Here is a 12,893-nt window from a genome sequence, read left to right as displayed (position 1 = left end):
TAAAAACTGTTGCTGTAACTGATTGTTTAACCACTTGACAACTGGGCACTTAAACCCCCTTCCTAACCAGACCAATTCAGCTTTCGGTGCTCTCACAATTTGAATGACAATTACTCAGTCATGCAACACTGTACCCATATGAAATTTGTGTCCTTTTTTTCACACAAATAGAGCTTTCTTTTGGTGGTATTTAATCACCGCTGGGTTTTTTATTTTTTGCGCTATAAATCAAAAAATACTGAAAATTCGGTAAAAAAAATCTTTGTTTCTGTTAAAATTTATTGCAGAGTATTGGCGAGTATTGGCAAAGTATTGGCGAGTATTGCAGGGTATTGCAAGGTATTGCAAATTATTGCAGAGTACTGCAGTGTATTGCACATTATTGCACAGTATGGGCACAGAGCAGCACTGTGGGCACTACAGATCCAGCCCACAGCGCTGCTAAAAAGATCTCTCCCCCTCTCCCTCTCTCCCCTCGCATTGTATAGATTGGTGCAGAGAGGGGAGGGAGGAACCGGCATCATGATATGATGCCGGTTTGTTTACAAGTGATCGTTCCATCATTTGACGGAGCGATCACGTGGTAAATGGCTGCTACAAGCGGCCATTTCCCACGATCTGTGATGCACCAGATCTTCTGGACCCGGCGGTCACGGATGTTTGCGGGAGCGCACCCCAGGGGGCGCGCGAGAGCAAGATTCTGGGAGAACGTCCATGGACATCCACCCAGAAAAAGCCAACAGCGCTGTAGCCGTCTTTCGGCTATGGCCCGGTCGGCAAGTGGTTAACTAAAATGTGAGCTGGAGTTTGGCTTCAGTTTGTTATTATATCTAAATCTGTTAGTAAATCAGCACTGCCTGGTAGGGGCAGGATATAATGATCAGCAACATCTGTAACCTGACCCTCTACAGACAGTCATCTACAAGCTGCGTACTGCTATCTCATCCTACCCAGACAGGCACAGAGCTTTTATAATCAGAAAAAGCAGTCTGATGCACAGGGGTTGATTTACTAAAACCGGAAAGTACAAAATCTGGTACAGCTCTGCATGGTAGCCAATCAACTTCTAATTTCAGCTTGTTCAATTAAGCGTTGACAAAAAAACTGGAAGCTGATTGGTTACTGCAGAGCTGCACTTGATTTTGCACTCTCCAATTTTAGTAAATCAACCCCACAGAGTCAACAGCTTACAGTGGAAAAGTCAAATGTAGGTCTTCTGTCATTGAAAAGAGAAAGGCTTTAAAAAAAGTAACAGCAAAAGGTAAATGGGTCACTGTAAAGGATATTTTAGAGGCAATTTTTAGAGCAAAGGTTACTAATTTATACAGAAAAGGGTTTACGAAAGGAAAATAGGATATTCACTTTTCTAAGAAATTTTTACTTTGCAACGAGATTTTTTCACAGCTTCAATAGATTAGATTAATCTAAAGCCTCGTACACATGATCGAATTGGATTGGACTTTTGTCCGATGGACTTGTGTACACACGCTCGGAAAATCAACAACAGACATTTGTCAGCGAAAAATTTTAAAGCCTGCCATCCAACATTTGTCTGCAGATAGTCCGACAACAATTGTCCGATAGAGCATACAAATGGTCAGATTTTCCGCCAACAGCCTGTCATCGCACATTTCCTGTCGGAAAATCTGATCATGTGTACAAGGCTTAAGAGTAGTTAAGTTGATTTTAAGTAAAAGTACATGTTCACGCATCCCTGTTGCTGGATTTCTGGAATATACACATGTGACAATAAATGCAATTCTAAAAGTAATCATGAAAGATATAATTTTTCCAGCATTCCCACATGAACAGAAAATTATATGGGCATGTCAGGAGGATTTGCATATAACCTAGCACTATGTACAGGCTATGTAAAGGCCTATGGAGCCTGTAAAGTCTTGTTAGGTAAACTCTTGTTATGTTGCTACTTTAAAAAAAAAGGAAAATTAAATTATTTTACTAGTGACATTTGAGGAATTCTGCAATGTGGAAGTAGTCGTGTTTGGGGTTCAGCTGTAAATGGGACTATGTATATTCCTCTATGACAAAAGTGGAGGGTTCAGATAAAAAAAAATAAAAATCTGAAACAGAAAAAAAAAATTCCAGGCTAGAAGCTGGAATACTTAAGGGAAGTCATATCACGTAAATCTTGTATACAATAGCTTGCAGTATACGGCACTTTCTATTGGGTTAATTTACTAAAGAAGTAAAAAGTTCACCTTTTACTCACATCAAATAATCAATCATGTGCAAAGAAGAAAAAATTTGAAATAAATAAATACAGCTTCTGTGGGGGAAAAAAAAGGTAACACTTTTTATTGAACCATCTTCTATATATTTATCTGTATCTATCATAACAATCAAATACTTGCAAATGTAAATTTTCCAGAATAGACCATAATTATTCGCAAATGCCAGAACAATATATGAAAAAGCTTATTGAATATTCTGTGATCTATTTTAATGAACCACATATAGAACATAAAAATAATCACTTTAAACATATTGAGATGTTTTGTGCAATTGGAATACTAATGCTAACAAACTGGTAGATAAATGCAATCTGCCTCTGTACATAATCTCAATCCAATTATATATGACTGATGACATCTCTGACACAAAGCAAAACAGAAATGTAAAAGCTCTGTAATGTGCTGCTTTCTAGGATTGTGCTTAATAAATGCAGGAACACAACCACATACAGCAGAAATAGCTTACGTGACTGCCCTATGATGGTTGGATTTTTATGTGACTCTTTTCCTCAAACTCATCTTGAACCCAAAGTACAAAATCTAATATTTGAAGATTTTTGTGGTTCAAAATCAAAATCCCTTGGCTTAAAATACAATAAGCCCTCACTGACCTTTCTTGAGAAAATAGTATTGCTAGATTTATTTTCAGTAAAGGCGTTCAGATTTCTTCAAGTATATTGCACATAAGAAAGGAAACCTTTACACTAAGGATATCAAAATTCCAAAGTTTATAAATATTAAAATATAGAAATAAAGATAAATAAGATATTCTGAAGCAGTGTGAATATTCAAGGTAACAGTGTTATAAAAGGAGTTATACTAAAATGTGCAGTTACTTTTTAATGCATAATTCTAAAATGAGTGGCTTTGGTCTTACAAATGCTGAAATTAAGGAGTTAGGTATGTAGAGAAAGCATAAGATAATATTTTGTAAAATACAAACTTTCATGCAAAGAAGTTTCAGAGAAAAATAACAATGAAATTCATGTAAATGGCTACTTTCACACTTGCATTTTAAGTATTGAGTAATATTTTATAGGAAGCAGATTTACTTATTTTATTCAAATTAGGAGTGATAATTGCACAGTTTTTTTTTTTCAAATGCAAGGGTGAAAAATAAACCAACAGCTTAGCATTTTTTCGAACTGTTCTGGAAAATAATAACAATATTATTAATCACTATGACAACACTTTTTTGTTTCCTTGTTTCATTACGTGAGTTATTCAATCAATGGAGGGAATACCATGGGTGCAGGATATGTCTTTGCCTTTAAGGAGTAATGGACTATCTCCATGTATACCTGTCTTTAATAAAGCAGTGTGGCTTCCACACATATTTGGAAATGTTCCACTTAAAAAAGACACTTGTTAATGCATATTGTTAAATGATGTAAATTTTTTGTACTGTTTAGCTGTGAAGTGTATCCTGGAACTTTTTTGTAATGTTTGTTAGGCCCCTTGCACATAGGGGTATCTAGCTGCTATTCATCCCTCCTGGCATTTTAGTGCACCTAGGATTGGAAAGGTACAGCATACAGCCCTGAGGCTTTTCAAAATCTTTTCAAAATCTTTGGCAGGCTTTGTCTGAATCTATTATGGAACTCTCCTAATGTGGAATGTACTCCAGGGCAGAGCAGTAGAAAGTTCTCCTCACAGCAATGCCCAACTGGTGTCTGTGACAGAAAATAAAGATACATCTTCCTGTTGGTGAAACACAACATTAACCACTTAAGAACCAGCCGCCACAGTTATACTGTGGCACGTTGGCTCCCCTACGAGAATCTCAGGCGCAGTTGCGGGCGGGGATCTGCCTTACTAAACAAGGCGGATCCCCATTCTGACAGGGGACATGTCAGAGATCTACTGTTCTCAGTGATCGGGTACAGTGATCTCTGTCATGTCCCAGGTAGTCCACCCCCCACAGTTAGAACACACCTAGGGAACACAGTTAACCCTGTGATCGCCCCTAGTGTTAAACCCTTCCCTGCCAGTGTCTTTTTTACATTGATTAGTGGATTTCTATAGCACTGATCAATGTAATATTGTCACTGATCCCCAAAAAGTGTCATTTGGGGTCAGATATGTCCACTGCAATGTCGCAGTCCCGCTAAAAATTGCAGATCACCACCATTACTAGTAAAAACAATTTAAAAAGTCCCTAAATCTATCCCTCTATCCCATAGTTTGTAGACACGATAACTTTTGTGCAAACCAATCAATATACACCTATTGCAGTTTTTTTTTTACCAAAAATATCTAGAAGAATATATATCAGACTAAACTGATGAATACATTTGTTTTTTATATATTTTCTTTTGGATATATATTATAGCAAAAAGTAAAAAAAGTATTTTTTTTCAAACTTGCCACCGCAGAGGTGATCAAATACCACTAAAAGAAAACCCTATTTGTGGGAAAAAAAGGACATCAATTTTGTTTGGGTACAGTGTTGCATGACCACACAATTGTCAGTTAAAGTGACGCAGTGCCGTATCGCAAAAAAATGGTCTGGTCATTAAGGGGGCAAATCCTTCTGGTTCTTAAGTGGTTAAAAAAAATAACTCTTACCCATGCTAAAAAAAGTTGAAATACGTTCCAATTCAAAGTGCAGGCTCAATAAGCACATATTTCCTGCAATTACATTTATCCCAGCATACTGTACCTGGAATGGTTAGTATTGTGTGCAACTTGTGCAGAAGTGCATTTGTTCCTGGTGGTAATCCTCTATTTCTGAAGCTGGTGCTTTTTTTAAGCAAGTCATAAACAAAATATCACAAGAGCCAATGTTTAACAACTGAAATCAGAAATTTAGAATAATTTTTGTAATTGAAATTAATATTCATCAATATTACCAATTAGGTTATACCTATTATTTTTCCTGAGTGTTTGAAGCTCAGTTTCAAAGATCAGCTATCTTTGCTTACTTCTTTTGAGATAGATCACATACATTTTTTTTAAGCAAGTGTAAGATTGGGGTGATCAGACTCAAGCGGTAGGTGCGTTTTCAATGAGTTTGCAGGCCAAAACTGTATTTTTAAGCACATGGTAGCCCACTTTTATTTAAAAGAACAAAAGTTCACAAAGATATCAGTAGCTCATGCAGTGGGTTCCACCATTACTGTATCTTGCAAAATCAGAACACTTCAGCCTCCTGACTTACTTTCATGCCACACGGCTGCTTCAGGCCTCCAGCCTAGGCCTTAGGTCTGCTCCTCAGACTAAAAGAGTTCCTTGGAGTCTTATAGCTTATTCACGATCAGCTCCTTGCTGGTCTGTCACAGACTACATTTGCCTCTTGCAGACATGCACACTCCTCACAGACTCTTGCAGAGGAATGGGAGGCCACCTAACTCCCATGCACAGACTTCCTGTCTGTTGGGTGGGACTTTGAGACATAGTCAGGTCACAACTAAATAGCCCAGCACACAGCTGTGCAATCAGCGTGCCTGTCTCTCCAAAATCTGGCATAAACCATCAATCTTCCAAGTAGCACGGGGTCCCACTACCACACAAGTCATAAACAAAATAATCACAAGAGCCAATTTGTAACAACTGAAATCAGATATTTAGAAAAAAATGTTGTAATTGAAATTAATATTCATCAATATTACCAATTAGGTTATACCTATTATTTTTCCTTAGTGTTTGAAGCTCGGTTTCAAAGATGAGTTATCTTTGTTTACCTCTTTTGGGATAGATCACATAAATGCAACCCATTGAATTTCTAGCAAACACCTGCCTACTGCAGTTTAATATTACTATCTACATAAGCTTAACCCATTAATGATGGGTTTTAGTCACACTGTGAGGGTAAAAAGCAATATTTTGTTTAATCACACCACCACAATTCATTCAAAAGTGACCTTGATTGCAGGCCATGGAGCCACTTGGCTTTAGGTTATACAAATAAGCAAAATTTCACATACCAGGCATTTTCAAATACCTGTTCAGAATACTGTACCTATGGGAGACATTTCAGGTACTTCAGCGACATAAGGTCCATGGATAAACTTTGGCTTATTGTCATTGATATCCTGAATTTTAATAACAAATTCAGATTCTGTTTCAATAGGGACTCCTGTTAATCTGTTTATTGCCTGTGCTCTAAGAGTATAAAATGATTTTTCTTCCCGGTCTAGTTTTTTAAGAACAAATATTTTTCCTGAATTTTCTTCCATAATGAATATGTTTCCAGCTCCTTCTCCAGATAAAATGTATTTAATTGACCCATCTTTCTTATCAGAATCAGACTTAAGCTGTTGAGGAAAAAAAATATAGGTGTTAAAAAGGACAATATAAATATACCCTTAGGAGTTTTCTAAGGGTTAACATTATATCAAAAGATGTTTTTCAATCATTACTGACCATTTTTATACTGTTTTCAAAGCTCTTTGTACCTGTCAGTCCCTGGTTCACACACATTTATTTTGTTCTTGGCAATGATACATTCTAACATATTAATATGTAGGCTGAAAGATATTGCATACAAGAGAGAAGTGTGAGTCATGTAGAGGGTAGTAAACAGTTACTCCAGAATCATCTCATATTTAGCTTTCCATTGTGTTTTAATATGTCAATCAATTCATATCATAAAAATACAATGTATTAGAAGCTAGGCAGAAAGCAAATTAAACATTAAATTATCTTTATTTCAGGGTTTTACACCTAGTATTCGCTCTTGGTATTAAACAGATGTCGAGATTAATTCACTGAGAGCAGCTTATTTTGTACAAGCCCTGTCCTCCTTAAAGTGAATCTGTGGCTAGGCTATAGACATTCAATTGTTGATATATTCTTAAGACCCATAAGTCCATTTTAAGACAGTCTCCCACTGAGATATGTAGCTGCAGGCACTTTGGAACAATTCATCATCAAATTCAAATTAGCATTGACATCATTACAGTCAGTTAATTTAGCAGCTCAACTCATTCTGCTTACCCTTCTTAGAGCATCTACTTCATGTGGCAAAGTTGCTACTGGGAGTCTGACACACCGCTACACCGATCTTAGTAAAGAGCCTCTGACAGAGGCTCTTTACCACGTGATCAGCAGTGCTGCATATCAGTGCTCATCAGTGTCGTGTATCAGTGCCCATCAGTGCCCATCAGTACCGCCTATCAGTGCCCAGCAGTGCCCAGCGGTGCCTCCTTTCAGTGCCATCCATAAGTACCTATCAGTGCAGCATTTTAGTGGCCATCAGTGTCAACTATCAGTGCCTATCAGTGCCCACCAGTGCCACCCATGAGTGCCCATCAGTGCTGCCTATCAATGCTCATCAGTGCTGCATATCAGTGCCACCCATCAGTGCAGCCTATCAGTGCTGCCTATCAGTGGCCATCATCAATGCCCATCAGTGCCACCTCATCGGTGCCACCTCATCAGCGCCGCCTTATCAGTGCCTGTAAGTGCTGCCTTATTAATGCCCATCAGTGAAGGAGAAAACTTACTTATTTACAGAGCTTTATACCAGAAACAAAAGAATTTTTTTATTTCAAAATTTTTGGTCTTTTTTTATTTGTTTAGCAAAAAATAAAAACTGCAGAGGTTATCAAATACCACCAAAAGAAATCTCTATTAGTGGGAACAAAATAATAAAAATTGTATTTGGGTACAGTGTAGCATGACCGCGCAATTGTCATTTAAACAGCGACAGCGCTAACAGCTGAAAATTAGCTTGGGCAGGAAGGGGGTAAGTGTCTGGTATTGAAGTGGTTAAAGGCTAAGTTCACCTTTTTTCACATTTTTTTTTCTAAATTCCAGGCCCTTCTATGTACCAATATAGCATTAATGTACTTATTTATCAAAAATATCAAAGCTTTCCATTAAACCTACAGACACTTACTTCACTTATCCTCATCCATGTTTCCAAACGTATCCATTAGTAATGTCTTACTTCCTGGACAAACTAAAGGTCATGACACAGGAAGGAGTTGACCAGTTGACCTCATTAGCATACACCCTGCATCATCTACCCTCCTACCTACCCACCCATTCCCAGCTGCACGTTTTTTAAATTAAATGCAATCAATTAGTGATTACCTTTCTCACTAAATACACAATATGCCATAGTGTATGGCCATCTTTATGCAAGTACATAGGAGGGAGTTTACAGAAACACTCAGCTGTCAAGCCCCGTTTATATCTCTGCATAACGGAAACTCACATTCCCACATGCGTTTTTTTTTGTTAGCGAGGGGTATGTTTTGGAGCATTTTCAATCATCACACATAGAGCAGTCTATCCCCCTGAATTGGCTGCCGGGCATGCAACAATTGTCCCAAAGAAGCTTCAGAACTTTTTTTTAGAGCAGAGCTTGGTGAGTTTTTTTACTGTGATTTTTGGTGCAAAGCATTTCTGAAATGCAAGGAAACGCACAGATGTGAATGGAGCCTCAGTGTTCTTGTGTTAACGCACCAATTTCACTTTCAGTCCCCATTCACATCTAGCGTAGTGGGAGCGAATGTTTTGTGGCTTGTTTTTTCTGTGACATGCATAGGGCAGCCCATTGATTTCAATTGGCTGCACTACATGCGGCTTATGGGACATTTTGGCATTTTGTTGGTTGCATGTTTTTTACTGTGCGTTGTGCAGCATTTGCCACTCATTTTTTCACATGGCAAAATGTGTGTTTGCTTCTGTGTTTGGTTTGCCATTAACAATTAATGGCACTGAAAGCAACTAGTAATTTTAGGTGAATAAAGGTGGCCATTCAATATACAATCTGATTGTACAATCTCCTTTAGATTTACCAAATTTATATAATAGGAGGAAACACCTATCTAGCCAATCACTCTGTATCCAATCAGGCAGGCTCTTGCATTACATAGTTGATGGTAGAGCTAAAGCATCTGTGTGTTTCATTGCATTTCAGAAATACGCTGCACCAAAAATCACAGTAAAAAAATGCACCAAGCTCCGCTCTAAAAAAAGTTCTGAGTCTTCTTTGGGGCGATTGCTGCGTGTAGGGCAGCCCATTCATGTGGATGGGCTGCCCCATGTGTGATGAGTGAAAATGCTCCAAAACATCCCCCCGCTAATAAAAAGAGAAAAAAAAAAAACATATTTGAATGCAAGTGTTCCCACTATGCAGAGATGTGAATGGGACTTGACAGCTGAATGTTTCTGTCCACTCCCTCCTATGTACTTGCTTAAAGATGGCCATACACTATGCAATCTGATTGTATATTGTGTGTATATTTAGTGAGAAGGGTGATCACTGATTGATTGCATTTCACTTAAAAAACGTGCAGCTGGGAATGGGCAGGTAGGTAGGAGGGTGGATGATGCAGAGTTTATGCTAATGAGGTCAGCCGGTCAACTCCTTCCTGTGTCATGACCTCTAGTCTGTCCAGGAAGTAAACAGACAAAAAATGAACTTAGAGCTCGTAAGAGGAAAAACCCTGGAGATCTACAGAGATCAAAAGAGTATGATTAAAAATGTCTCTCAATAAGAGGGACAAAGTCCATGGCAAGTTTTTAAGATGAAAGGGGAGAGAAATCCATGTCCCAGCGCTAAGGGTAGCCAGTGTAATGAGCTAGAAGCAGTCTCTGCAATGCAGCAAGGAAAAGAAACACAGCGCCTCTAAATGCAGTACGGGTAAACTATTTAATGATAAGGCAAGTAAAACTACTCACAAAAGTAGCATAAATACAAGCATTGTAGTAGTAATCCTGCAGCAGGGTCCAGATGTGGTTTTTCTCCTTAAAGTCTGTGTCTCTTGCGTGCAGTTGACAGCTCGTGCAGGTGGAATCCAGAATTCGCAGCCTCTAGGAATAGCAGGGAACACAGGGGAGATCGGAGATAACATCACTTCCGGGTGAGAGAAGGCGGCTTTGCGTTCAGCGCATGCGTGCTCCTTTCTCAGGCCATACAAAACTTCATCTTCATCTATATGTGTACTGGGGAGATATGCCTGCCCAGACACAGGATCCTTAAGGTGACACTCTAACTCTATAAGATACATGCAACGCTTGGATGGAGTGGGGGTGGATGGTGGAGGGAAAGTGATTATAAAAAGAAAGGGAGTCAATGAATAAAAATTTATAAAAACAGTGAATAAAGACAGATATTTTTATCTATCTGTATTTACTGTTTTTATTAATAATTTTTATTAATTTTCATTATTAATTTTTATTCATTGGCTCCAATTCTCATTCTAATCACTTTCCCTCCACCATCCACCCCACTCCATCCAAGCATTGTATGTATCTTAAAGAGTTAGAGTGCCACCCTAATCCTGTGTCTGGGTACACATATACCACAACCAAGATGGCGTTTTGTATGGCCTGAGGAAGGAGCATGCATGCTCCAAACACAAAGCCGCCTCCTTTCACCCTGCACCCAGAAGTGATATCATCTCCGATCTCCCCTGTGTTCCCCACTGTTCCCAGAGGCTGCGAATGCTGGATTCCAACTGCATGAGCTGTCAGCTGCACTCCAGAGACACAGACTTTCAGTAGAAAACCACACCCGCACCCTGCTGCAGGATTACTAATACAATGCTTGTATTCATGCTCCTTTTGTGAGTAGTTTTACTTTGCCTTATCATTAAATAGTTTACCCATACTGCACTTAGAGGTGCTGTGTTTCTTTTCCTTGTCTAGGAAGTAAGACATTACTAATGGATATGTTTGGAAACAAGGATGAGGACAAGTGAAGTGTCTGTAGATTTAATGGAAAGCTTTGATATTTTTGCAAAATACGTACATTAATGCAATATTGGTACATAGGGGAGCTGGAGTTTAGAAAAAAAAAAAAAAACGTGAACAAAGGTGAACCTATCCTTTAATGCACTGCATGTTAATGTGTTACAAAATGTGTTGAGGCATGTGCATTAGCTCATCACACAAATGTAAATGGGCCCTTAGCAGGTAAATATAAATGTTATTAAAATGACTTCTGCCTTGCTAAAACAGGAAAACCATAAATAGAAATACAGTATTGTAAGCTGTTAAAGCTCAAATTCTACCTGTATCATGTAGAAGTTGGACTGTAAATAGCTTTAGTTTAAGGGCTGGAGCCAAAGGTTATCTTAGCATAAATAGATGTTAGGCCAATGGAAGTATTGACAAGTTAGTTCCTTTTTGTAAGCTGCTTTTGACATTTTCTTGGACAGAGAACCACTGTTGTGACACTCATAGTTACCACAACTAAAATATAGCAGTTGCAGGAGTAAATAAGTTATATTTGCAAGTCTAGTAAAAATAATAGCAGAAAAATACAAATGCACAATTTAACTGTTATTTAAATATAAATTCTAAAATGTAAATAACCAAAAAAGTCTACTCATTAGCATTCACCAAGGCATTAAGTTTAGATTTATGAAACCTGCATTTTTAGTTTCAGTTCACCTTTGTCTTCTGTCTTACCTGCCTTTCATAATTATTTAGTGCAAATAAACAAAATGCAAGGCAGTGAATGCACAGACTGCACAAATTAATAAATACATCTGACCACTTTAGAATATTAGAATGTGCGCATGTAATAACATGTATGTTTGAATTGGCAAATTTACACAAGGTATTTTTTTAATATACTAACTACTGTAATGCCCCATACACACGATTGGATTTTCTGACAACAAATGTTGGATGTGAGCTTATTGGCGGAAAGTCTGACCGTGTGTATGCTCCAACGAACATTTGTTGTCGGACTTTCCACCAACAAATGTTGGCAAGCAGGTTCTCAAATTTTCCGCCAACAAATGTTTGTTGTCAGACTTTCCAAACGTGTGTACACAAGTCCGTTGGACAAAAGTCCATGCATGCTCGGAATCAAGTACGAGCCGGAGATATAACTAGCGTTCGTAATGGAGCTATCACGTACGTCTTGTACGTCACTACGTTCTTAATTGTTGGCCAACATTTGTGTGGCCGTGTGTGTATGCAAGACAAGTTGGAGCCAACATCCTTCACACAAAAGACCAAGCGAAGTTTGGTTCACATGATGTTTGGTAAACTCAAAATCTGATAAACATGAACATGGCTTCAAACCCCCATTGACATCTATGAGTTAAATCATTTTCACTTCAGCTTGGATAAGGGTCTAGTATGGATTTGGGGGGGATTTAAACTTTCTTTTGTTCTTTTTTACCTGTGGGCTGGTAAGTTAATTGGGACCTCCGGATTTGTGGGCGCACACCCCCCGCTGACCTGAGCTGTCATTGGCTACAACACAAGTTTGTCAGCAAGCCACACCCAATAATTTTGGGCTGGGACCTGCTGATCAGCAAAACTGTCCTCTCTTTTGTTTCTAAAGATAAACACAGGAGGTCAGCTTCAGGAAAAAAAGAGAGCAGGACTACAGTGGGTAAAAGCAGCACATTTGCACCCACACACGTTTTAGGCACACTTAATCCCTTGATCACCCTCCACTAACCCTTTGATCACCCCTGTCACCCAGCCAGTGTCATTAGAACAGTGTCAGTTTACAGCATTTATCACTGATCATTGCATTAGTGTCACTAGCAACATCAGATAGCGTCAGATAGCGTCCCTTCCAGCCAGGGTCATTTAGCGCTAAATTGGCCCCACACTATCACAGTCACACTTTAAGTCACTGATCACCACCATTGTTAGTATATGGCTCAGTATTTTGATCACAATAAGAAATATGCTAGTGTCTACATTAGTATAGTGTCC

At 38.6% G+C, this 12,893-nt stretch overlaps 1 protein-coding gene across 3 annotated transcripts in view; it reads right to left on the bottom strand.

Moving 5' to 3' along the window:
* Positions 1-12,893, bottom strand: part of LOC141145030 (cadherin-19-like) — a 258,346-nt gene that overhangs the window by 141,267 nt on the left and 104,186 nt on the right. For 2 of the 3 annotated variants that reach the window (XM_073631275.1, XM_073631276.1), the window contains exon 3: positions 6,214-6,508. The exons of the other annotated variant lie outside the window; for it this stretch is intronic. In XM_073631275.1, coding sequence (XP_073487376.1) covers positions 6,214-6,508 — 295 coding nt within the window. The remainder of the gene's footprint in view (positions 1-6,213; positions 6,509-12,893) is intronic. 3 annotated transcript variants of the gene reach the window in all.

Source organism: Aquarana catesbeiana, linkage group LG05 (assembly GCF_042186555.1).
Source record: "Aquarana catesbeiana isolate 2022-GZ linkage group LG05, ASM4218655v1, whole genome shotgun sequence".
Classification (NCBI taxonomy): Eukaryota; Metazoa; Chordata; class Amphibia; order Anura; family Ranidae; genus Aquarana; species Aquarana catesbeiana.
This window is presented reverse-complemented; position numbering and strand designations above follow the sequence as displayed.